General features: G+C 53.5%; 3 protein-coding genes across 4 annotated transcripts; 2 read left to right on the top strand and 1 right to left on the bottom strand.

Annotated features, from left to right (window-relative positions):
* Positions 1–2,180: 2,180 nt before the first annotated feature.
* GTF2H4 (general transcription factor IIH subunit 4) lies at positions 2,181–7,835 on the top strand. Of its 2 annotated transcripts, none has more exons than XM_025891089.2 (14): positions 2,181–2,459; positions 3,113–3,258; positions 3,525–3,629; positions 3,982–4,113; positions 4,396–4,492; positions 4,582–4,670; positions 4,867–4,978; positions 5,165–5,188; positions 5,388–5,471; positions 5,847–5,979; positions 6,171–6,301; positions 6,938–6,985; positions 7,138–7,216; positions 7,663–7,835. In XM_025891089.2, exons 2-14 carry the CDS (start codon positions 3,116–3,118, stop codon positions 7,833–7,835), a joined length of 1,350 nt encoding a protein of 449 aa, XP_025746874.1. In that variant the 5' UTR covers positions 2,181–2,459; positions 3,113–3,115. The 2 variants fall into 2 exon arrangements, with proteins under 2 accessions (XP_025746874.1, XP_025746873.1); XM_025891088.2 differs by having other exon boundaries at positions 5,120–5,188.
* A 128-nt stretch (positions 7,836–7,963) lies between these two features.
* Positions 7,964–19,492, top strand: VARS2 (valyl-tRNA synthetase 2, mitochondrial). The gene is made up of 30 exons (XM_025891087.2): positions 7,964–8,222; positions 8,614–8,840; positions 8,981–9,062; positions 9,179–9,279; positions 9,576–9,697; positions 9,817–9,883; positions 9,983–10,080; positions 10,801–10,882; positions 11,060–11,179; positions 11,610–11,721; positions 12,418–12,506; positions 13,008–13,098; positions 13,332–13,459; positions 13,585–13,688; positions 13,924–14,005; positions 14,325–14,401; positions 14,484–14,559; positions 14,855–14,960; positions 15,182–15,252; positions 15,387–15,512; positions 15,734–15,838; positions 15,987–16,055; positions 16,180–16,258; positions 16,401–16,528; positions 16,655–16,807; positions 17,416–17,622; positions 18,283–18,394; positions 18,554–18,729; positions 18,916–19,044; positions 19,136–19,492. The coding sequence occupies exons 1-30, from the start codon at positions 7,964–7,966 to the stop codon at positions 19,229–19,231; spliced, it is 3,474 nt and encodes a 1,157-aa protein (XP_025746872.1). The 3' UTR covers positions 19,232–19,492.
* Positions 19,493–21,814: 2,322 nt separating this feature from the next.
* SFTA2 (surfactant associated 2) lies at positions 21,815–22,612 on the bottom strand. The gene is made up of 3 exons (XM_025890884.2): positions 22,471–22,612; positions 22,152–22,240; positions 21,815–22,001 (listed from the first exon to the last, which is right to left on the bottom strand). Exons 1-3 carry the CDS (start codon positions 22,529–22,531, stop codon positions 21,915–21,917), a joined length of 237 nt encoding a protein of 78 aa, XP_025746669.1. The 5' UTR covers positions 22,532–22,612; the 3' UTR covers positions 21,815–21,914.
* Positions 22,613–23,804: the final 1,192 nt, after the last annotated feature.

The following is a 23,804-nucleotide window of genomic DNA, read 5'->3' as shown; positions in this document are numbered from 1 at the left end:
TAAGTCAATCAGAGAAAGACATGTATCATATGACCTCACTGATATGAGGAATTCTGAATCTCAGGAACAAACTGAGTGTTACTGGAGTGGTCGGGGGTGGGAGGGATGGGGTGGCTGGGTGATAGACATTGGGGAGGGTATGTGCTACGGTGAGCGCTGTGAATTGTGCAAGACTGTTGAATCACAGATCTGTACTTCTGAAACAAATAACGCAACATATTTTAAGAAAAAAGAAAAGAAGATAGCAGGAGAGGAAGAATGAAGGGGAGTAAGTCAGAGGGGGAGACGAACCAGGAGAGATGATGGACTCTGAAAAACAAACTGAGGGTTCTAGAGGGGAGGAGGGTAGGGGGATGGGTTAGCCTGGTGATGGGTGGTATTAAAGAGGGCACACTCTGCATGGAGTACTGGGTGTTATGCACAAACAATGAATCATGGAACACTACATCAAAAACTAATGATGTAATGTATGGTGATTAACATAACAATAAAAAATTTTAAAAAAAAGAATTGTGTTAGTACTGATAAATAGCCACAGGTGGCTAGTGGCTCCTATTCTGGACAGGGTAGCCTTAAAGATTTTTCTCTACGCTGCAGGGTCTCCCCAGCTTCCCTTTGCTTGCTCCTGTCAAAATGAAGCATATGACCTATTTCAGTTTTACACACACACAAGAGCTTCTTGCAAAGATGGCACTGAACTAGGCATGCCATTTTGTAATCCGCCACTCTCCCCCTCATGATAGATTGTACATAGCTCAGCCACTATGCAGTGTCCTAAGTGTTGCAATGACCCACATTTTATCTAACCAACGCCCCATGATGGACATTCAGGCCGTTTCCATTGTTTTCATAATACAATAACAGACACACTTCAATAAATTTGCATGTATATCTCTGTATCCATGGGGGAGAACTTCAGTATGATACATCTCTAAAGGTGGAGTTGGTAGGTCAAACGGCAGTTACATTAAAATAACTGGTACAAACTGCCAAAGCCCCCTTAAAAAGGTGTGACTATGTCGACTTTCAAAAAAAGTATATGAGTACTTATGCTCCTATGTGGTGACAACATCGAGGTTGTCGATTGCCCCCCCCTTTTTTTGCTAATCAGATATTTTACTGTTTCTTTAATTTACTTTTCCTTAACTACTGGCGATGACGAGAGCTTTTTCATTTGCTTATAAACTTTTCTTTTTCTGTTTATTGCCTGTTACATCTTTCTACAATCTTTCTATTCTGTTTTCTTACTGCTTTGTAAAAAGCTCTTTGTATTGTCTATTTTGTCAAACATTTTTTCCAGACCAATTTGTCTCGTATTTTACTTAAGGTTAGCCGTAAGTAAGCTTTGTCAGTTTTGTGTCATCCTTGAGGATTTTATGCACCGACTGTTAAAGAAACGGAAAAACAAAACAAGCACGGGTGAGCATAACAGAGTCTTACACAGTTCTTGCCATTTTGGTCCGCGGTCCCTCACATGTACTTCAAATCCCAGCTTCGGGATTTTCTAGATGAACGATTGGGGGCCAATTTCTTAATCTCACTGGGCTTTGGTCTTCTAGTCTGCAAAGCGGGAATGATAAAACTTACTTTATAGGAACTTGGGGATACTTGTAGCTCTGGCTTTGGCTTAAGACGTTCCCTTCCCTTTTCCTGCAGTAGCCTCATAAATCAAATCAGACCCAACAACTGGTTTCTTAAAAAAATTGTATTTATTAGGATCTTCGGAAAAAAACGGGATGGTGGGAGCATGGTGGACGTGGCAATTAAGACCGAGTACTTACGTGCCGAGTAAGGCGCAATGAGTAGTGCTAACTCCTACCTCTCAAGAACGCTCTAGAGAGTGCTTTACTCCAATTTTAAGAGGAGAAAAGAGCTCAAGGAGCTCAGTTTGTGTGTCTCTAAACTAAGCGCCTCACCTAGGAGTCCTGTCCGCGCCTCCGCCAGGAAGCCCTCGGGTCACTTCTCCTCCCGGGGTCCCGCCTCCCGCCCAGGTCGGTTAGACCCGCCGGTAGGGGCGTGAGCGTAAAGTGACGCGGAACAAAGCGGCGCGGCCTCGGGTGTCCCCGGCCCTTGCAAATAAAGTCCGGTCTCCCTCCTGGCGGCTTTCTCGCGGTGCTTCTGGGAGTTGTAGTCAGACGCGCTTCAGCCTATTCCAGGGCGAGCCGAGACAAGACTCTAATTCCCAGAATGCCCCGCGGCGGGCGAGTGAGTGCAGCGCCTATTCTTATCTTCCCTACTGTTCCACTCCTTCCCCTCCTTTTCTTTTCTTCTGAATCCTCCACTGTCTAGGTCTTTGTCCCTCTCCCCATCTTTTTCTCTCATTTTCCCTCGTCCATTCTCCTGTCTAGTTCTTTGTCCCTCTCCCCATCTTTTTCTCTCATTTTCCATCGTCCATTCTCCAGTTCCCTGGAGCCAAGGCGAGACCTTAGCTACGATTAAGCGACGACTTGAGACTCAAGGTGCACGAAGGGGGAGCGACACGGAGTGGTAGGGGGGCGCCGAGAGAGAGGGGATGAGGGAGGTATGAGAGTTGGCTGAGAGGCGAGGAGTAGGAGGAAAGTAGGAGAGAAGTGAGGAGATCCGACATGTCGATCAGGGTGAATGAGGTGAAGTCTTGCGGGGCAAAGAGGAGAGGTGGACTTAGATTTGGGCGACAAGGAGGAGAAAAGTAGTTCATTGCTCTGCCCGGCAGGACCTGTGGGGCCAACAAACAGATGGGAAGGACTGACAAATTTGGAGCTCATGGGCTAATCTGACCAGGAGAGGGGAAGGGAGAGGGGGTTGGGCTTAAGTTTCCTTGACACTGCTTAGGTAAAGATGAGACGAAACATTGAAATTAAAAAAATGATTTTGCCAATATGGGACAATTAAGAATTCTCTAATTTGGAAATTGAGAGAAGACTGGAGTTGAAGCTAGAAGTGGGGGGAAGAGGCAAGAGAGGAGGGGAGGTTGGTCAGGTCTGGGAGAAAGGAGAGGAGATGAGTGACATAGAAGAGGAAATCACAGAAAGGATGGGTTATTGTGGGGGCCAGTGGATCTGGAATAGGAATGAGGTGAGGGATGACACTGGCATGGACTGTGGGGGTGAATTTCTAACTTTGCATCTCTCAGGTCATGATGGAGAGCACCCCCTCAAGGGGTGGACTGAACCGAGTACACCTACAATGCAGGAATCTGCAGGAATTCCTAGGCAGCCTGAGCCCTGGCGTATTAGACCGATTGTATGGGCATCCTGCCACCTGTCTGGCTGTCTTCAGGTAAGGACCCCCTTCATGGCAGGGACCATGTTGAGGAAATGTAATGAGGCCTTCAGACTGGAATAAGTTATCATGAGTTGAAGCTTAGCCCTCGGGGACTTGAAGACTGAAGTGTGTCAGGCCAAAACAGATGGAGCTAGTGGGAACAGCAAGACTGGTAAAGGTGTGTGTGTGGGGGGTGGGGTGAGATGTTGAGAGGTTGTTGAGGGCAGAGATGCAGATAAGGCAGTTTCTGATATTAACATTTTACCTGTACCCCCTTCCAGGGAGCTCCCATCTTTGGCTAAGAACTGGGTGATGCGGATGCTCTTTCTGGAGCAGCCTTTGCCACAAGCCGCTGTAGCCCTGTGGGTGAAAAAGGAATTCAGCAAGTGAGTCTCTGCTGCATGCTCAGCCAGATGCAGATTTCTCCACAACTAGCTATTCCAAGTGTTCCTTGGAATACTTCCAGGAAATATTAATGGATACACCACAAAGCTTGTACTTAAAAAATAAGTTTGGGAAACTCTGCGTGTATTTCCCCTCTTGGAAAATTGTGATGTCTACAACAAGATTCTGGTAGGCATTGCTGTAAAGAAATTTGCCTTAAGAAGACACTCTTTTTGCTGTATGAAATGGTGTTCCAAGGGATAACCAGTTCGGAAAAGGCAGAAATGGAGGCCTTTATGGGCCCCCTTCTTCTTGTTCTCCGGACACCCCCTTACTTCTCTGCTTCTGTTTCAGAGCTCAAGAGGAAAGTACAGGGCTCCTGAGTGGCCTCCGTATCTGGCACACCCAGCTGCTCCCTGGTGGTCTCCAGGGCCTCATCCTCAACCCCATCTTCCGCCAGAACCTCCGCATTGCCCTTCTGGGTGGGTATGTCACTTCCATCTTCCTAAGCTAGGCCAGGGGATCTAGTATTTAAACTGCTGGGGGCGGGGATGGGGGTGGGGAAGAGCCCCTGAGGGGCCCCTCTGGAACCTTGTGGTCTCCACCTTTGGGAGCTCCTTTAGGAATAAGTTGGACGAGATGTAGCTGCATGATGTAGGAAAGAAATGTCTCCCACTCATAGCCCATGGAGATGAAGGGGGAAAGAGGACAGAGAAGCAGGCAGGGAACACAGGCAGGGTTCCTTACTCTTGGCCCATCCTCGCATAGGGGCAAAGCCTGGTCTGATGACACAAGTCAACTGGGTCCAGACAAGCACGCCCGGGATGTTCCCTCACTTGACAAGTACGCCGAGGAGCGATGGGAGGTGAGGACTTGGGACTCTGTCTCTGCTTGTGCTCCTACATCTCATGGCCCTTAGAGGCATCATTCTCTCTATCCACTTCTGTTCCTCAGGTGGTCCTGCACTTCATGGTGGGCTCCCCCAGTGCAGCCGTCAGCCAGGACTTGGCTCAACTCCTCAGCCAGGCTGGGCTCATGAAGAGGTGAGGAAACCAGAGGTACATCAGATCCCTGCTAAACTGAGTGTCTGGGGTGGGTTAGGATTGCAGGCAGTTAACTGAGAAAGGAGAGCTGAGTGGAATTCAGCCAGAGAGAAACCAAGACAAAATATGAGAGGACAAGAGGGGATGCTGGCCTCTCTATGCATACCTCCACCATTGGCCCTCTCTATGTCTCTAGCACTGAACCTGGAGAGCCACCCTGCATTACTTCGGCCGGCTTCCAGTTCCTGTTGCTGGACACCCCTGCCCAGCTGTGGTACTTTATGTTGCAGTATCTGCAGACAGCCCAGGTCAGGAGGCTGCTTGCCGGCATGCTCTGATCTTCTCAGGACCCACTGAGAGATTACCCTTGCAGACTGTCCCCTGATGTTCTATCCCCTCATTTTCTCCCTTCCATCCCTGCCCCTTTGTCTCTGCCCATTTCTCCCTAGAGTCGGGGCATGGACCTAGTGGAGATTCTCTCCTTCCTCTTCCAGCTCAGTTTCTCTACTCTGGGCAAGGTAAGCAGGGGGATGGAGCTGGGGGCTTGGGTGGGCAAGCTGGTGGGTAGAGAGATGAGAAGGGGAAATCAGGTTATGGGCAAAAGCATGAAAGATAAGAATGAACAAAGCATAGATGGGAAAAGAGGGAATGAGTGTATGAGGTTGGGAGGGGGAGAATGGGATATTTTGGACCCAACTGGCCACCTCTCTTTCCCAGGATTATTCTGTGGAAGGTATGAGTGATTCTTTGTTGAATTTCCTGCAACATCTGCGTGAGTTTGGGCTTGTTTTCCAGAGGAAGGTATGCACACCCAGATACATGGCTTCTAGGAAAGAGGCAGGGTGGTCTCTTACCTTGGCCTTTAAAAAGGAGTGGGGTCTCAGATGGTACCTTCATTGGTAGTGAGTATAGCATAAGTGTAGAGTTGTTGAATCACTGTGCTGTGCACCTGAAACTAATGTTACATTATGTGTCAACTATACTCAAAAAAGAGTGGGGTCTTGGGAGGCAGTAGCAGAAGGGAGTCACCAGGACCGAGTACTTGGGTCCCTTGGAGTTGATAAGTTGGGAGTTGGGGCCCTTGCCCTCAGAGGGGTTTGGTGTCTCAGGCAGGAGGATGGTTAGTGACACCTGAGAGAGAGCCAGCCCTCTGCCTTTCCCTTCTGTATTTTCCAGAGGAAATCTCGGCGTTACTACCCCACACGCCTGGCCATCAATCTCTCATCAGGTGTTTCTGGAGCTGGGGGTACTGCCCATCAGCCAGGCTTCATTGTCGTGGAAACTAATTACCGACTGTATGCCTACACTGGTGAGGCCAGACAGAGGGCCCCAAACAGCAGAGAGGGGATGGGAGTGGGGAGAGGGAAGGAACCAGGAGGGAGTGCCAGTTTATGTTCATGTTTACAGAGTTCTCTGACATTCCTCATCACACCTGAAGGTCTTGAGGGAGTCTGGGCGTGGGGATAGTCTTCTCATCTTCTCTTCCTGTCCCTGGGCCAGAGTCGGAGCTGCAGATCGCCCTCATTGCCCTGTTCTCAGAGATGCTCTATCGATTCCCCAACATGGTGGTGGCACAGGTGACCCGGGAGAGCGTGCAGCAGGCCATCGCCAGTGGCATCACAGCCCAGCAGGTATCCCCACTTGGGCTATGGGGTACGGGGTGCTTATCTTACAGAAGGCTAATGTCGGCCCTGTTTCAGTGGATGGTGGTGAGTTGTTTGTGTTTGAGTGTAGACCATGCACATGAAGAGAAGTCAAGGCTCTAAGCGTGGGGAAAAAACACAGGGGGGTGGCGGGGGTATGTATAGATTTGCGTCTCCACCACCAACCCCTTCTAGCTGTGTCTCCACCACTAACCCCTTCCTAGCTGCCTGGTTGCTTGACTTTTCTGAGCCTTGCTTTCCTCATCTGAAAAATGGAAATAATAACATTTCTCCCCTCATAGGGCTAGGGGAGGATTCAGTGAGAGAATAGCAGTAAAGCCTTTGGCTCAGAGCCTGTCATGCAGTAAGTGTTGCTGCTATTTTAAAAAAGAAAAACAAAACAAGACTATAGAAAGGGCAAATGTGCTAGAGAAGAAATAGCAGACATGACCAGTGGGAACCGCAACTTGGGATGACAGCTGAACAGGAATGGGTTAATGACAGGCACGTGGCTATGGATTTTTAACAGTAAGCTGATATTCCAGTGACATTAAGTAACAGCTTAGGTACCTTTCCTGCCCTCTTAACCTGAGCCCCTGATCCCATTCTTGTCTGTTTTCCTAGATCATCCACTTCCTAAGGACAAGGGCCCACCCAGTGATGCTCAAACAGGTACCAAGCTGCTGGAGGCATACAGCCCCTGGCACCTGGCGATGAAGTGATGGAAAAGAGAAAGGGACAGCCAAATATGGGGAATGAGTAGACGGCTGGGGTTGTCTGGGGCAGTATTCCTGCATCTTCACAGCCATTGCTTGCCCCTACAGACACCTGTGCTGCCACCCACCATCACAGACCAGATTCGGTTGTGGGAGCTAGAAAGGGACAGACTACGGTTCACTGAGGGTGAGTGGCTTCTAATGGTTGATTCTTGGTCATGGGCCAGGGGAAGGACAATTTAGTCTTTATGAACTGAAAAAACTATTCATGCGTTTTATTTTTTTATTGCATGGGTTGGGAGAGAAAAGCTGGCAAGACACTATTTTGGGGGTGAGTGTGTAGTAGTAAATTGTCTCAAATCAATGCAATGTGGATTTAGCTAGAAGTGGGAAATTGGGAGCGATAATTCACAGTAATTTCTCTGGTTTGGTGAGCATTAGTGGGTTTTCTTACTGTGTTATATTGCCTTACTGAACATGGCTGGATCACACTACTGTTACTGGAACAGGCAAGCCTCAAGAATTTGTTTTTAAAAATAGTGGTGGCTGGCAAGCCCAGACCACTGCCCTGAGGCTGCCCGGCCTCACATTTTTTGCCTTGTCTCCCGGCTGCCCCTGCCCTGCGGACTCCAGGTGTCCTGTATAACCAGTTCCTGTCGCAAGTGGACTTTGAGCTGCTGCTGGCCCACGCTCGGGAGCTGGGCGTGCTGGTGTTCGAGAACTCGGCCAAGCGGCTGATGGTAGTGACCCCGGCCGGGCACAGCGACGTCAAGCGCTTCTGGAAGCGGCAGAAGCACAGCTCCTGAAGAGTGCGGGCTCGGACCGGACCGGGCGGGGTGGGGCAGGGTGGCCGCGTGGAGGCGGGCGCGGCCTCAGAACTCAGGTGTTTTTTATTTATGCGTCGGACTCTTAATTGTTTAATAAAGTTGTGGAAATGAGCCACGCAGCCCCGGGCGCCTCCCCGCGAGGCTTCCTCTCTCCTCCAAGGACCCGCTTGTCGCAGCGCTGGCAGCCATTGGACCGGAGGGCGGTGAATGGGGCCGAGCCGGCTACCGCGCATGCCCTGAGCGGGACCCCGCCTCCCTGTCCCGCGCGGCTCGCGGGTCGCGTTCTGGGGTTGGATTCGCTGGTTCCCTCGGCGTCTGCTGTTGCTGCGGCCGCGGGGCGCCCTGGGATAGCGGCGGGCTGGCCTGGTGAGCGCGCGCCGGAGCTGCCTCCGCAGGGGGGAGGGGGTGTGGGAGGTGCCGCGCTGCCGGGACCCACGCGGTGCGACGGGCGGAGCAGGGCCGGGGGGCAGCGCGGTCGGTGTTTGGGCAGGACTCCTTGCCGGCTCTCTGGCGCCCTGATGTCGACCTTCTCCCAGAATCCCTGAGTCCTTTCCCCGCCTGGGTGTCAGCGGTCATCCCCCGACGCGGAGGCACAGGTTGAGGGCGACTCCCCACACCGTGCACTCTAGTCCTCACTAGAAAGCGTCGTGCGGGAGGGAGTAGACAGAAAACAGACCAGTCCTAGTAGAAGGCAGGGAATAAGGAAGAGGGTGTGACCCACGCACCCACATCTCCTAATGTGCTTTATCTGGAACAGATCTTGGCCCTTTCCAAGCACTCCTGATGCCTCATTTGCCTTTGGCCTCTTTTCGATCACCATTCTGGGGGCTGAGGCCCTCACAGGGCCTCCCCAGGTTCCATCCTCTCTCTACCCACTCAAAGCCCTATGGATCCTCCATCTCCCGGAGGAACCATGAAGCCAAACAGAAGCGCCAGCGAGAGAAGCAGGCGGCGCTGGAGGCTGGGATAGTCCGAAAGAGCAAGGTTAGGGGTCAGACAGCTTGTCCTTGGTTCTTTTGAGAAAACTTTGGAGGGGGCTGGAGGAGAGACTGGTTGGATTCCAGATTCCTGGGGTATCTTGGAAATTGTACCCCCCACCCCCGCTTTTTGGTCATTCTCTCCAGTCAGCTGCAGAATCCAGTAAGGCCTGGACTCCCAAGGAGGTGGTGTTGTATGAAATCCCCACGCAACCTGGTGAAAAGAAAGGTAATTGGGGAACTTGAAGGCCTTTTCACTCACATTTTTGTTGCCCATTTGGGCTGCTAAAATGCAGCCTGGGAACAAAGTTCAGGACTTAGTGGAGCTCTCCTCTGCTGCTGCAGATGTCTCCGGGCTCCTACCTCCTGCATACAGCCCTCGGTATGTTGAGGCTGCCTGGTACTCTTGGTGGGTGCGAGAGGGCTTCTTCAAACCAGAGTATCAGGTTAGTACCTGGAACGGAGCGGGTACTAAATGGTCTCCAGGACAGAATGGCGTTTGAGCTTGGTGGGCAGAAAGGAGCCTCAGAATCTGGAGCTTACAGCTGGCCCGCCCAATAAAACGGGAGAGCTTGTCTTCTGCCCCTGGTGTCCAAAGGGTTTTCTTGGCAGGGTTTTCCCTTTCCTGTTATTTGCCGGACTATTTTTCCTGCAGTTCTTTCCGCCTTGGTGACACCAGAGGGTGCTATTCCCCCAGGTAACATCCAATCATCTTTTGCCCTTTGACTTTTCAACTTTCTAGACCAAGCTGCCCCAGGCTACAGGGGAGACCTTTTCCATGTGTATCCCACCTCCCAATGTCACCGGCTCCCTACATATCGGGCATGCACTGACGGTGGCCATACAGGATGCCCTGGTGCGCTGGTGAGAGAGGAATGGGGATGCTTGCCTTCTTGGAGGGGAAGGAGAAAGTGTGATAGGCTGGAAGGAGTGAGAGTAAACACGTAAGCTCAGGGGTTTGTGTGAGGGTGTTTGTTTTGCAGGCACCGGATGTGTGGGGATCAGGTGCTGTGGGTCCCTGGCTCAGATCACGCAGGAATTGCCACACAGGTATGCATTTTGCCACTTTGCCCTTTTCTTGGGTGAAGGAGAGTTGTTCTCCCAAAGTGACCTGATTCTCTGTTCACTTGCCTCCCAATCTTACTGTAGGCTGTGGTGGAGAAGCAACTGTGGAAGGAGCGAGGAGTGAGGAGACATGAGCTGAGCCGGGAAGAATTCCTTAGGGAGGTGTGGAAGTGGAAGGAGGAGTGAGTATGATGGGTCAGGGTGGAGGGGCCGAGGTGGCAGGCTTCGCCCTGCTTCTGGCCGATCTCCCTAACTTGACGGGCTCTTCCCATCCAGCCCTAACTTCCCTCAGCGAGGGGAGCTCTGGATTCCTTTAGCTTTCAGCGGGGTCTCCAAGCTCTGTGTGTGGTGTGTGCGTGCACGTGTGTATTATATATATACTTTAAAATGCACACGTTTGTGGGAATGGGCACGTATGTATGTTTTTTCTTCACTTATCCCATGTTTTCTGACCTACATTTCACTATCTTTTCTACTTACCTATTTCTACCTTCCATTTGCTTGAAATTACTCTCATTCTTACAGGTCTGTTACCATGTGCCATTTTCTCTGTAAAGCTTCTTTTGGTTTTTCCCAAATTAGCTGCCCCCTCCTCTGTTACCATAGAACTTTGTTTTTTTGTTTGTTTAAGTAAACTCTACACCCAATGTGGGGCTTGAGCTCACGACCTCCAGATCCACAGTGCGTGCTTCACCGCCTGAGCCAGCCAGGCAGCCGAGAACTTTATACTTATTTTGATGCCATAGAAGGTCCCTACTGAGTTTGTGTGTCTGTCTCCATTGGCTTCTAGAGGCTAGGTCAATGCCATACTCCAGTAGCTGGCATTGCTGGGGGTATCACTGGGCCTGATACATAGCTGGTGCTTAGGACAAGCTTGCTGACAAAAATCTCTCTGGGCACAGGAAAGGTGGAGAGATCAGTGAGCAGCTCCAAGCTCTGGGGGCCTCCCTAGACTGGGACCGAGAGTGCTTCACTATGGATGCTGTGAGTGCTCCAGGCCTTGCTCCCTGTGGGTGTTGGGGCGGTGTCTAGAGACAGGTGTGGCCAGGCAGGATGTTGTGTGTGTTGGGGGTAGCAGGTGGGGGGGATCGCCTGGGTCCCTGAGTGCCGTGATGGGCTGAGAAGGGGCTGTTAGATATGGATGCTGAGGTCATTCCCTAGGGCTCCTCGGTGGCTGTGACTGAAGCTTTTGTGCGACTCTACGAGGCAGGGTTGTTGTACCGGAGCCAGCAGCTTGTCAACTGGTCCTGCACTTTAAGATCAGCCATCTCGGATATTGAGGTGAGGCAGAGGAGGAGGAGCGGGTCTTTGAGAACTCCTAGGTGGGCGAAAGCTCAGACTCTGGAGCCAGACTGCCAGGAGTCACTGGGTCCTGCCGCCTACCAGCCGTGTGACTTCTGGCAGGCCGTTAGCCTCTGTAAGCCTCAGTTTTCCCAGTCTGTAAATTGGGGGTGATGGAAATGCCTGTGTCAAGGGGGCGTTGTGAGAATTAAATGAGAATTTACGGAAGGTGTTCAGCATGATACCCCACACAGTATAAGTGCTCGGTGAATATTTCTCTTAACTGTGACTGAATTGGGGGGCGGCGGTGGCTCTTGAATCCTCTGAGTGTCTTTAGATGAGCTGCAGGGGGCCCAAGGCAGGTGGGTGAGTGGAGGTGGGAAGCCTGCAGAAGGGCTGCTCTCCAACCCTGCTGCTTGGATTCATCCAGGTGGAGAACCGGCCCCTGCCTGGCCGCACGGAGCTTCGACTGCCTGGCTGCCCCACCCCTGTGTCTTTTGGCCTCCTCGTTTCTGTGGCCTTCCCTGTGGATGGAGAGCCTGGTGAGGGTAATCCTCAGGTTGCCTGCTTATCTCTGCCTTCTTGAGCATGTGTTGGGTTGATGGGACGGAACCCACCAACCCGTTTCCCACATGGCCTGGTGGGAAGCATAAGGAACCTTGGTAGTGTTTGTGTTCTCGTGGGCATTTATTCTGGGTATTCTGTGTCACGTGAGAAAAGTGCACATGGTAGCTGCCCTTCAGGAGCTTAGCATCATTCTGCAGGAGGCTGCTACCCCGAAAGAGACAAAAGATCAATTCTGAAGTATGATTTGAACAGTAAGTGTCTGGAAGAATTCAGAGAAAGCGAAGAAAGATTAGCCGGAATACACGGAGGAAGTTTCTCAAGGAGGGGCTCGTGCTTGCCCCAGAGAGTGTGCAGCATTTGTGATGAGGGCCCCGAGAACTCTCAGTGTTCTCTGGGCACCAAGTAAGGATTCTAGTTGTTTTTGTTAATGATCTATCTGTTTCTCCCATGCAAGTTTTCGAGAAATTCCTTAGCACCAGACAGCCTCCCAGGCTACTGGTCATCAGCTTACATGGAAACCCCAGGCTCCTAATTTTCTCTAGTTGCTCCTGGGGGCCTGCTCAACCTTGACGGCTTCTCGCCTCCTCCCTTCTCTGGTTCTCCTGGCTTCAGTTACGGGAGTGAGGGGCCAGGTAGATGACCAGCATCGAGTGCTTGACTTTTGTCTTCAGACGCAGAGGTTGTGGTGGGAACCACAAGGCCAGAGACATTGCCTGGAGACGTGGCTGTGGCGGTTCATCCTGACGACTCCCGACACGCGGTAAAACACACCGTGCTCTCCTGCCCCCGTAGCTTTCTCTTCCTGTCCTTTTTGATGGGAGCGCCTTCTTTCCTTCCATTTCCTCTTCCTAAGACTTCTCTCATCTCCGCTCTCCAGTGTCTCTGACTATATGCCTTTCTTTTCTTGTTGTTCTACCTTTTCTCTAGCTCAGTGGTTGACAAATTATGGCCCGTGGGCCAAACCCATCCCGTTGCCTGTTTCTGTATGATCCACACTTGCACATTTAGGTATAATCTGCAACTGGGTGTCATTACCTAACTGCTGCAGCGTCAGAGCAGAGTAATTGTGCAGAGGCTGAATTTGCCTCTTGGCCTGCAAAGGCTAAACTACACTCCGGCCCCTAAGAAAAAGTTTGCTGACCACTGCTCTAGCTCTTTACTTTCTGGTGTTGAGCCTCTTCTTCCCAGGGTTCTCACGCTCAGCCCAGGCCCTTGCACTCCACACGTGTGCCTGTCCTTGATCTCGCTCTTTTCCTTTCAGCATCTGCATGGGCGACAGCTTCGTCACCCCTTGACCGGGCAGCTTCTCCCCCTCATCACAGACTCTGCTGTTCAGCCACATGTGGGCACAGGTGGGTGGAGGTCACGGGAAGGAGAGCAGGCCGGGGATTCTGGAGGAGTGGGGAAGCACCAGGAAGAGGAAGAAAGGAGGGGAGGGAAAGCCTCTTCGAGGGTAGTCTCAGTGGAGAGCAAGATGAAAACGAGGCATAGACCAAGAAGAGAGGGGAGGGATGGGGGCGTGGGCGATGACAAAACCACTGGCGAAGGCTGAGGGTCCGTGCTCACGGTGGGTCTGCTCTCCCAGGGGCAGTGAAGGTGACTCCAGCGCATAGCCCTGCAGATGCTGAGCTGGGGGCCCGGCACGGCTTGAGCCCCCTGAGTGTCATCGCAGAGGATGGGACCATGACCTCCCTCTGTGGGGACTGGCTACAGGTGTACCGGCCTCAGTGTCACCCTATCCTTAGGGGGCACCCTCTGCCTTTCCTCACCTCCTCCCCTCTCTCGCTTTCTTGTTTTTTAGCGACCTTTACCCTTTACTGTTGCCATTTTCTCCCCAGGGTCTTCACCGATTTGTGGCCCGGGAAAAGATTATGTCTGCGCTGACAGAGCGGGGCCTGTTTCGGGGCCTCCAGAACCACCCCATGGTGCTTCCTATTTGCAGGTAACCCCACTTTAACCCTTTTACGTAGGACTTCCCCGGGAAGGGCGTGGACAAAGCTCAAGAGTACAAGAGGGTAGGCTCTGTACCCCTTGCAAGGGAATGGAAGCTCTGTGTCAGTTTTGTTTTCTGCTGTGTTCTCTGTTCTGAGGTCCTGGCAGGTAGTAGGGTCCCATGTCCCTTGGGGGGAAAAGCACAGAACTCAAGGAGCAGCAAACTCACCCCCTCTCTTTCTCAGCCGTTCTGGGGACGTGGTTGAATACCTGCTGAAGAGCCAGTGGTTTGTCCGCTGTCAGGAGCTGGGGGCCCGAGCTGCCCAGGTGAGGCTGCAGGGCGAGGAAGGGCCAGCGCCTTGGGCAGCGAGAACTCCCTGCAGCTTGGAATGAAGAAACAGGGAGGCTGAGACCCTCCTGCCCCACGGACCTCTGGCCCCCGGCATTTGAGAGGAGAGCTGTGGGGATGGAGGCAGGGTGGCCTAGACAGGGCTGGCTCATCTCCCTCTCAAACCCAGAATCTCCTCGGGAGCCTTGGGAGGTCCTTTCTGTGTAACGGCACCACCTCAGGCCGCTTGTCCCGTCTCGGGAGGGTGCAGGTACGGGTGTAGGAAGGGAGGCACTGTCTGAGGGCCTTTTGCTCCAGGCTGTGGAGTCAGGGGCTCTGGAGCTCAGTCCATCCTTCCACCAGAAGAACTGGCAGCACTGGTTTTCCCACATCGGGTAAGGGTGATGGGAGCTCTGGGGAGGTGGGGTGGGCCGAGGCACTGCTTGTGCTGAGAAATCCCCGACGTCTTCTCTGCAGGGACTGGTGTGTCTCCCGGCAGCTGTGGTGGGGCCATCGGATTCCCGCCTACCTGGTGGTAGAGGAGCACACGAAGGTTGGTAGGAGGGAGAGGATGGGAGGGCTGGACGTGGTGGAAAGACAAGTAGCCATAGCGCAGGAGTCAGAGGATGTCCAGTGCCGGTCTCAGCTCCCTGCCTTTCCTGGGCTTCATGCCTTAGTCATGTAAGCCACCACGGGGTCAGTGCTCCTGAGCTGGCCCTTCTTCCTCTCACCGCCAGGGGGAGCTGGCTGTTCCCAGATCACATTCGAGGACGTGAGATGCAGTGATGTTTCACACCTGGCAGGTGTGACTCTTCCTCACTCTCCTCCAGCCCTTACTTTTTCTGTAGGGTGATAAGGAGGACTGTTGGGTGGTCGGGCGGACAGAGGCTGAGGCCAGAAGAATAGCTGCAGAACTGACAGGGAAACCAGGAGCAGAGCTGACCTTGCAGAGGGGTGAGTGTCTGGGTTGTGGAGGGCAGGGGAGGCCAGGGGAGGGCGGCTGGGCCGTTTGGGGAGCAGATCCTGAGGTAGAAGAGGTGGGGTCAGGAAAGTTGAGGATGGGGCGGAGGGCCTGACAGTGGTCTCGGCGGGGGGGGGGGGGTTGTTGGGCTGGAAAGATGCACAGCTGTGGGCTTGAGGTTCCATCTGTCCCCATTCCCTGCTCTGTTTGTCAGATCCTGATGTCCTGGACACATGGTTCTCTTCGGCTCTTTTCCCCTTTGCTGCCCTGGGCTGGCCCCAAGAGGTGAGGGGGGTTGAGAGGAAGAGACTGAAGGTGGGGATATGATGAAGTAGACACCTGCCCCCCCCTCCCGAGAGCCTCGAGGAGAGGTGCAGGCACAGGGCTTGGCTTCTCATTCCTTCTCTTTTTCCTCCTAGACCCCAGACCTTGCTCGTTTCTACCCCCTGTCACTTTTGGAAACGGGCAGTGACCTTCTTTTGTTCTGGGTGGGCCGCATGGTCATGTTGGGGACCCAGCTCACAGGGCAGCTCCCCTTCAGCAAGGTAATGGCCCTTCAGTGCCCAGCCCCTCTCTTCGACTCCCCGGTTTTCCCTAAATCTTGTCCTCTCTTCTAACCCCTAACGTGCTGTTGTTTGTGGGCCCAGTTCCTTTTGCCTGATTCACTTCCTACCCTAACCCCTGATACATGGAGGCCAGAGATGCCCTGGGTACCCCCAGGGAAAGGCTCCCCTGCTCCCTCCGCTGACTCCCTCCGTGCCCTCAGGTGCTTCTTCATTCCATGGTTCGGGACAGGCAGGGCCGGAAGATGAGCAAGTCCCTGGGGAATGTGTTGGACCCACGAGACATCATCAGTGGGGTAGAGCTTCAGGTCAGGATGAAGAGTCTGGCGAGGGATGGCGTTTGTGGGAGAGAAGAAGGGAGCCTGAGGAGAGGAGCCGGCTGGGAGGGAGAGTGGCTGGGACCCTTGTAGGGTCAGGGTCCCAGACCAAGGCCACTGAAGTACTTACCCATCCCAGGTGCTGCAGGCAAAGCTGAGGGATGGGAACTTGGACGCCACAGAGCTGGTGACCGCGGCCGCGGCGCAGGTGAGTCACCAGCGTCTGCCCCTCTCAGCCTCAAGCTCGCAGCCGCCAGTTTCCTGCACAGCCCAGGCTTCTGGCCCTGCAGCCGCACAGGCATCTGCCACCCCTCTTCTCCCTCTGGTTGCAGAGAAAGGACTTCCCTCGTGGGATCCCTGAGTGTGGGACAGATGCCCTGCGATTCGCCCTGTGCTCCCACGGGGCCTTGGGTAAGTCTGGGCAAGAGAGGGGCTGGGGGGCTGTAGGCCCCCCCGGCAGACGGGGGGTGGGTGGGCCAGGGTCAAGGACTCCCCGTGCTGCTGCCTCCCACGTGCACACTCTCCCCTCCCTCCCCATCCCTCTCCCTCCCAGGGGGCGATTTGCACCTGTCGGTCTCTGAGGTCCTGAGTTCCCGGCATTTCTGCAACAAAATCTGGAATGCCCTGCGCTTTATCCTCAATGCCTTAGGGGAGAGATTCATACCCCAGCCTGCAGAGGAGGTAAGAGAATAAGAAGAGAGGCTTGAGGGGCAGAATCATCAGGTCTCTGAGGGCTGAAGATGGCATTTGGAGGGAAAGGAGATGGGGAGTCAGTCACCCCCTCCTGAAGCCCCCTTCTGCCCGCAGCTGGCCCCCTCGTCCCCCATGGATGCCTGGGTCCTGAGCCGTCTTGCCCATACTGCCCGGGAGTGTGAGCGCGGCTTCCTGGCTCGAGAGCTTTCACTCATCACGCATGCCCTGCACCACTTCTGGCTACACAGCCTCTGCGATGTCTACTTGGTGAGTCAGACTGGGGCCGTGGCGTTTCCTTCTGCCCCCGCATACCTGCTTCCTGCTCCCCTTGAGATCTGACTCCCTAGCAGAGAACTCGGTCTCTCTTTTTTTAAAATGTTAAATATCATTTACAGAATCATTTTTTAAAAAGATTTATTTATTTGAGAGAGCGAGCGAGAGAGAGCGCATGAGCAAGGGGAGGGGCAGAGGGAGAAGGACAAGCTGACTCTCTGCTGAGCAGGGAGCCCGACGCGGGGCTCGATCCCAGGACCCCGGGACCATGACCTGAGCCGAAGGCAGATGCTTAACGACTGAGCCACCCAGGCGCCCCTTTGTCTCTTTGTGATAGGCGAAAAAACTCAGTGCTTTGCTTTCTAAACTATGCAAACCACACTGACAGTTTTACCCACCTCCCCACCCCTGAGAACCCCTGCCGTAGTTTTCCACTTTCCATGTGCTCCAGAGTGTGTTCTGGGACAGCCGGTGGTGCCCAGGATGCTGTGTGCTCCTGCCTCGTTTACCCACAGCATTTTCCACAGGCAGGGCAGTGAATGTGTGGGAAAGGGACATGGCGTGGCCTGGCCTGTCCCCTGACCCCATGGCTTCTTCCCTAGGAGGCTGTGAAGCCAGTGCTGTCGCACTCGCCCCGTCCCCCAGACCCCCCTCAGGTCCTGTTCTCCTGTGCTGACGCCGGGCTCCGCCTCCTCGCCCCACTGATGCCCTTCCTGGCTGAGGAGCTGTGGCAGAGGCTGCCGCCCAGGCCTGGCGGCAACTCTGCCCCTAGCATCTCTGTTGCTCCCTACCCCACTGCCCGCAGCCTGGTGAGTCACGTGCCCCTGACGTCTGGGGATGGGACCACTGGTGAAGGGCTGGGGAGCAGTCTTCTCAAAGGGTTTGGTGCTGTGGGGTCACGGAGAGTCTTGGTTTGTACTTTAGTGTAGGGTCCTTAGGAGGATGAGTTGTTCTTGCAGGGCTGTGTTGGGGGCAGTCTTAGCCCTGTGGGCAAGAGCAGGACTACATTGCTATGTGACCGTGCCTCAGTTCCCCATCTTTAACCAGGGGTAGTAATAGTTTGTGTCATGGTTGTGGTGAGGATTAGATGTTAGTAATAGGAGGGCTCCCAAATACCTGCAGTTTTAAGCTTTAATAACTTCAGAAGGATAAGTGCTATAAACTCACCCCCAAAATCATTTTAAAGTTTAACTATTTAAATTTTTTTCTGCTTACTTGGTCTTGTGAGTACTTTTGATTGTTTGCCATCTTTGATCAGAGCAGTTAACAGACATCAATCACAGATGTCAGCCGAGACCTGCTTAGATGGTGCCCCAGGTTTTGCTTGAGGTGGTGAATTTTGTGTGTGGTGCAGAGGCCAGATTCTGTTGCCCTAAGCAGGTTGGGGTGGCGGGTGTGGGACGGAGCCAGGAGAGCTGATGCCGAGGCCCCCGGGAGCCTGCTTGTCAGCTCTGGGTCTTCCTCTCCAGGGGCACTGGCATCAGCCGGAGCTGGAGCAGCGCTTCTCCCGGGTCCAGGAGGCTGTGCAGGCACTGAGGGCTCTCCGAGCCACATACCAGCTCACCAAGGCCCGGCCCCGAGGTGAGATGGGCCCTGGGTTCCTGAGTCCCTGCAGAAAGGAGGGGCTGGTGGAGGAGCGGGGTGAGCCTGGAGGGCAGAGTCCAGAGTTAGGAGGTGCAGGATGGGAGCAGAAGCAGGATCTCATGCTTTGACCCTGAACAGTTTCCCTTTCCTCCTCAGTGCTGCTGCAGAGCTCAGAGCCTGGAGAGCAGGGCATCTTCGAGGCCTTCCTGGAGCCCCTGGGCACCCTGGGCCACTGTGGGGCCGTGGGCCTCTTACCCCCAGGTGTAGCGGCGCCCTCCGGCTGGGCCCAGGCCCCGCTCAGTGACACCGCCCAGATGTACATGGAGCTGCAGGTGCCCAGAGGCGATTGGAGGGGGAGGGAGGGATCGAAAGGATGTTGGGAGGATGGCAAGGTGCCGGTTCTGTAAAAGTGAGGCGGGCTCCTGAGAACGGGGCAGAGAGAGGCATTGGACAGGCTGCCCATGAAGCAGAGCTGCAGGGGGTGTAGAGAAGGCTGAGTCCTCCCTGTTCTTCCGCAGGGCCTGGTGGACCCCCAGACCCATCTGTCTCTGCTGGCTGCCCGAAGACACAAGTTGCAAAAGCAGCTTGATGGCCTCATGGCCTGGACCCCATCAGAGGGAGAGGCAGAGACTAAGAGGCAGCAGAGGGTGAGGCTGGAGGCCTGACTCCCTGCAGGAACGTGGGCTGGAGGGCATGGGCCTTCTATCGGGATCCTCGCCTCCTTCTCTTCTCGTCTAGCTTTCTTCCCTCCAGTTGGAATTGTCGAAGCTGGACAAGGCGGCCTCTCACCTCCGGCAGCTGATGGATGCATGTCCCAGCGCCGGGGAGCTCTGAGCACCAGCTCACTATCCCTGGCGGTTTTGTCCTCCCCCAGACCTGCCTTCGAGGACAAACAGATCTGGCAACTGTCGGGGCATGATGGGGCCTCTGAGACCATGTGGCTCACCTCCCTCATTTCATAAATGAGGAAACAGACTGGCTTGGTCGGTGTCACTGGGTGTCCTCAAGATACTTACGTTCCTGCCCAGCCTCCCTCCTATGCAGTCCCACCTGGAAGTTTAGGAATGAGATAAACCTTTAAAATCTCAAACATTACTGCCTGTGGTCCTTTTATCTCTCTTTCCCCTAGTGGTGGACTTTCTTGCCTCTCAGTGGTTCCCTGAGACTTTGGTCTAGGAAAGGAGGGGGGCTGCCTCTTGGCCTTGGGCTCTGGACTGCAGTGGAGTGTGCGTGCTGGTGGTGCCCGCCTTGTTGGAAGAGAGAGGAGCTTCCTAGGAGGGTCTGGGCACAGTGACTCGGGTTCCACCTACTTCTTAGAATTATTGCCAGTGCCTTGGCTTCTGTGGGCCCTTCCCCCTCACCAAATGGAAGCTCCCCTGTTCCTTGGCCTTACCTTGGGGGTTGCTGGAGAGGAGCAGGTACTTCCTGTGGGCCTACGGGGCTGCAGAGTGCACTGGGGCTGGAGTGCTGCTCCCATTCCGTGCCCCTGACACCAGTTGCCAGGGACATGTTGCCCAGCCTCTGACACATGTACGTCCCCACTGATGCAGACACCCACCCTGAACGTCTTGTGTCCTCCCCGTGGAATTCAGGGGCCTGCCTCTTACATGCCCAAGTTATATTCTGTCCAGCAGCTCTGAGTGGCTACTGTTTATGGTGGGTCTTTCAGGGTCTGGGGCTTCTGTGATGCCATTGAGAACCTCATGGTGGATGTTTGCTCCATTTTGGAAATCAAGAAATGTGCTCCGAGAATAAAAGCAACTTGTCCCAAGTATCAACTAGGATTCAACCCAGTAAACAGGTGCAGTTCATTTTGGCCACTATAAGCAAGCTTCAAATAAAATGGTGGCTTAGGCAAGGTGGAAGTTTCTTCTGCTGGGCAGAGGTAGGGCAGGGCAGGGCTCTGCAGAAATGGGAGGCCCACACCCCACTGAATCTTATTTCCTGCCATTCTGATGCACTCCTTCCAATTCGGGGTCTAAGATCTGTCCCAGCTCCCCACCCCCGTTCAAGTACTTCTTGAGTACTTACTACTGTGTGCTGGGCCCTATTCTGGACCCTTAGATTCATCAATGAATGATGTCACACAACGAATGTCACTGGCCCACTGGTGCAGGCTAGGATCAAGTCATGAAACACTGGGACCCTTTGCGGCTCCCAGCTACTTCTAGCCTGCTGGTCCTAGGACAATTGTAAAAAACTAGAGGAATTTTGTTTCACAGGTTTTTCTTTTCACTCCGCCATTTTCTATTCTCCCCTCATCTTCAGGGATAGTCTCTACAGAGCCATGCCTTCACCTCCCTCCAAAGGAGTCAGCATCTAATTTCACATGGTGTGTAGGTGGGAAGTATGATAGGCAGGGGCGAGGGCTGTGGAGAATAGGAAACGATCACATTAATACACCCAAATGGTCAAGTTTGGGCTGCATGCTTGCATTTTGAGAGAGGTGGTAAGAAGTCAAGATAATCTTGGGTGAGGATTCAGATGAGTGCCTGCCTCACGAATATCCGGAGGAGGACCCTGGACCCCTGAGGGGCCTAGGACTTACATGTTGGGACCGGGGTTCCTCCTTAACCACCCCTACTGCCCATTCCCACTTATCTGACATGTGCCCTTGGTAGCTGGTCCATGTAATCCTCACGGGGGTCCAAGCGGCAGGTACCAGCAATCATCCCCATGTTGCAGGTGAAGAAGATAAGAAATTTACCTAGGACTCAAGTCCTGTGGGACTGAATGTCCTCATAGCCAGCCAGTACAGCTCTGCTCCCCCGCTCCTCCCCACCACTCACACCGGGCTGGCCATCCCTTTACAGGTGGAACCTCTCATCTCCCACGTGGGCTGCCTCCCCCCACGCCCACCTCCTACCCTAACTGACCTGTGTGGGGCCTGTTCTGTCCACATTCCTCTCTGGGCTCCTGAGCTCCCAGCCCCAAGGCTGAAGCAAAGAGAGATGAAATGAAAATCCTGCTCAAGCCGAGGCATTTGTCTGGTGTTGGACCTGTCTGCTGCAAATGGCCCGCAAGTGAGTGACTCACCCTCGGTAAGCCTCAGTCTTCATCTGTAAAATTGGATAATGACACCTCTTATGCTACATTCAAGATCACTGCAAGCATCAAAATGGGAAAGCATCGAGCCTGGAACAAAGTAAGAATTCAGTACAGGCTGGTTTGCTTTATTCCTGGGTGTTATACGAAGATCTCAGCTTGAAGTGTATGTTCACGCACATGCGTATGTGGGTGTGGTGCGTGTGTCCCCAGTTAATTCCCCAGATTCTTTCTAGGCCTTTCACACTGGTGTTGAGGTAGAGGGTGTCTGTCCCGGAACCCCTCTGCTTAATAAAGGGGAGAGTCAGAGACTTTGGTGTCCAGTTGTGTTTTCCTGCTGGCCCTTTGCTCATGAACCCACAAAGGCAAGTCACTGAATTCAGCACATTTACTCATCAGGGTTAGGGCATCCCTCTTGTACCTCGGTGGCCAAATGCCTGGGCCAAGGGGGGGACACAGAGTTTGACCATTCTCAGACTTCGCAGGTGACATGGCGTGGGGATCCTGCATGATGGAGGGTGACGTTGGTCCCTGACGGGAGGTGAAGGAGGAGGCAGAGCTGGGGGACAGAAAGGGTTAGAGGGGAATGGTGTAAGATGGTTCTCACTCATCCCTTGGAGATGGCCAGGCCCCAGCAGGGAGGCCCACACCGAGTCAGAAACACACTTCGAGGTCACACAGCCTTGTTTTTCCCCTCCCAAAGAACTACCTTCTCGAGCAATTCCAGGAAGCTGGACTCATAGGAGAAATTTGTTAGAAAGGAGCCCTTCAGCTTCAGCTGCAAAGTCAATCCTGGCCCTAGGGACCCAAAAACAGAGCTTAGGGCCGTATTCCCTCAGAGACATGAGTACCCCATCCCCTGCTCCCCTCCCCCGCTCCTCTTCCCTGACAATGCCCTTCCAGACCCTACCCATGCAGGGGTTCAGCCCCAGGCTGAGAGCTTGGGACTGGGTGCTCTGTCCCTCTCACTCCCCTCTTTGGCCTCTCCCTGCCATGAGCACCCAGGCATCAAGCCCTCCGGCCCTCACCTGTTCCCTGGGAGCTGCCCAGGAGAGTCAGGAAGAGGAAGAAGGGCATCCTGGCCCCCATTGTGGCCCCCTTGCTTCTTGCTTCGCTGATGGACAGAAGAGATGTCTGAAGCTCTGGCTGGCTCTCCTTACCAGACCTGCCTTTCTGTACTCCACTCAATCCTTAAGCCCAGGCGTTTGGGGGGAAAGGGGAGAGGGAAGCTGGGTAACTGGATTTTCCAGTTTTCCCAATAAGGCTTTGAGGACCCAGGAGAGGGCCATTCACTGGGCTGTTGGGGAAAATAGAAGGTGGTTCCCTTTCCTCAATCCTGTGCCCCCCTCCCCTATATCTGGAGACTTGAGGGGGTGGGTGCCCAGTCCTACAGAGAGGGAGGTTAAGGAGGTGTCCCTCCTGTAGGTGTCCGGGCCCCACCCAAACCCGGGCCTCTCCTTGCTCTTCAGGGATTAATTATTAACTGCAATTACTTTCCATCTTTCACACCACCAAAGGGTTCAGGAATGTGGGCCCAAAAGGGAGGGGTAGATTACACCAAGTTTCTTCCCAAACCCAGGTGTCCTGCTCCCCCAGGCACAGTGGTTTTCTAGGTGAGAAATCTGTGTAAGGGGGAACTTTCATCTTTGAATGTTGTGTTTTACTTGTTCTAAAACATCCTATCTATTCAGGTGGAGACTTTCATCAAATATCCTCCCAACCCTTGCCTTATGCACACTCATCCTCCCAATCAACAGCTGTATACACAGGCACTCCGAATGACGAAAACAAGGACAGATATGGAGAGAGAGTTTGGAGCCCATCTAGTTTACCCTCTTTCATTACAAATTAGGAAACCAAAGCCCCGAGAGGCCATATGACTCACTAAGGTCACACAGCAAGCAGGTCAGTAGCAGAGAGATTAGAACCCATCCCTCATTATGCCAGACACAGGGACAAGCTCAACAGATTGACACACTAGTCACATAAACCCCCCAGAACACACAAAAACACATGCCCTTCGTCTTCCTACTTGCATGACTGTGTACTATCACCCTCCTCCCATGAAAACCAGTGGCCCAAGCAAAGGGATGGAAGCAGTGAGACCACTGGGCAGACTCAAGGAGAGAAGCCAAAAGCAAAAACAAGAAAGTGGAGAGATGGAGGGAGACACTGCTTACACCATAAAAATAAATAAAGTGAGGCATTCAAGGACTCGCAGACTTGCACAAGAGAGCAGGCAAACAAGAATGGAAAGAATATATGGGCAGAAAGATCAGCAGGCAGAGGAGGTATGAGCTGGGGGTAGAAAGCAGGAGCACAGACAGATGCTTTGGGGCAGTCTTCTTAAGAGGAGAGTGGG

This window comes from Callorhinus ursinus, unplaced genomic scaffold, assembly GCF_003265705.2.
Source record: "Callorhinus ursinus isolate GAN/ISIS: 27379988/994484 unplaced genomic scaffold, GSC_fseal_2.0 scaffold26, whole genome shotgun sequence".
In the NCBI taxonomy this organism is placed as follows: Eukaryota; Metazoa; Chordata; class Mammalia; order Carnivora; family Otariidae; genus Callorhinus; species Callorhinus ursinus.
This window is presented reverse-complemented; position numbering and strand designations above follow the sequence as displayed.

Coding starts and splice junctions, on each gene's coding strand:
- GTF2H4 (XM_025891088.2), top strand. CDS start 3,116: ATGATGGAGAGCACCCCCTCAAGGGGTGGACTGAACCGAGTACACCTA. Junction 3,259..3,524: donor ACCTGTCTGGCTGTCTTCAG/GTAAGGACCCCC, acceptor ACCCCCTTCCAG/GGAGCTCCCATCTTTGGCTA. Junction 4,671..4,866: donor CAGGCTGGGCTCATGAAGAG/GTGAGGAAACCA, acceptor CTATGTCTCTAG/CACTGAACCTGGAGAGCCAC.
- SFTA2 (XM_025890884.2), bottom strand. CDS start 22,531: ATGGGGGCCAGGATGCCCTTCTTCCTCTTCCTGACTCTCCTGGGCAGC. Junction 22,241..22,470: donor GGGCAGCTCCCAGGGAACAG/GTGAGGGCCGGA, acceptor TTGGGTCCCTAG/GGCCAGGATTGACTTTGCAG. Junction 22,002..22,151: donor TCCTGGAATTGCTCGAGAAG/GTAGTTCTTTGG, acceptor TCTGTCCCCCAG/CTCTGCCTCCTCCTTCACCT.
- VARS2 (XM_025891087.2), top strand. CDS start 7,964: ATGAGCCACGCAGCCCCGGGCGCCTCCCCGCGAGGCTTCCTCTCTCCT. Junction 9,698..9,816: donor CAGGATGCCCTGGTGCGCTG/GTGAGAGAGGAA, acceptor TTTGTTTTGCAG/GCACCGGATGTGTGGGGATC. Junction 12,507..13,007: donor CTGACGACTCCCGACACGCG/GTAAAACACACC, acceptor TTTTCCTTTCAG/CATCTGCATGGGCGACAGCT.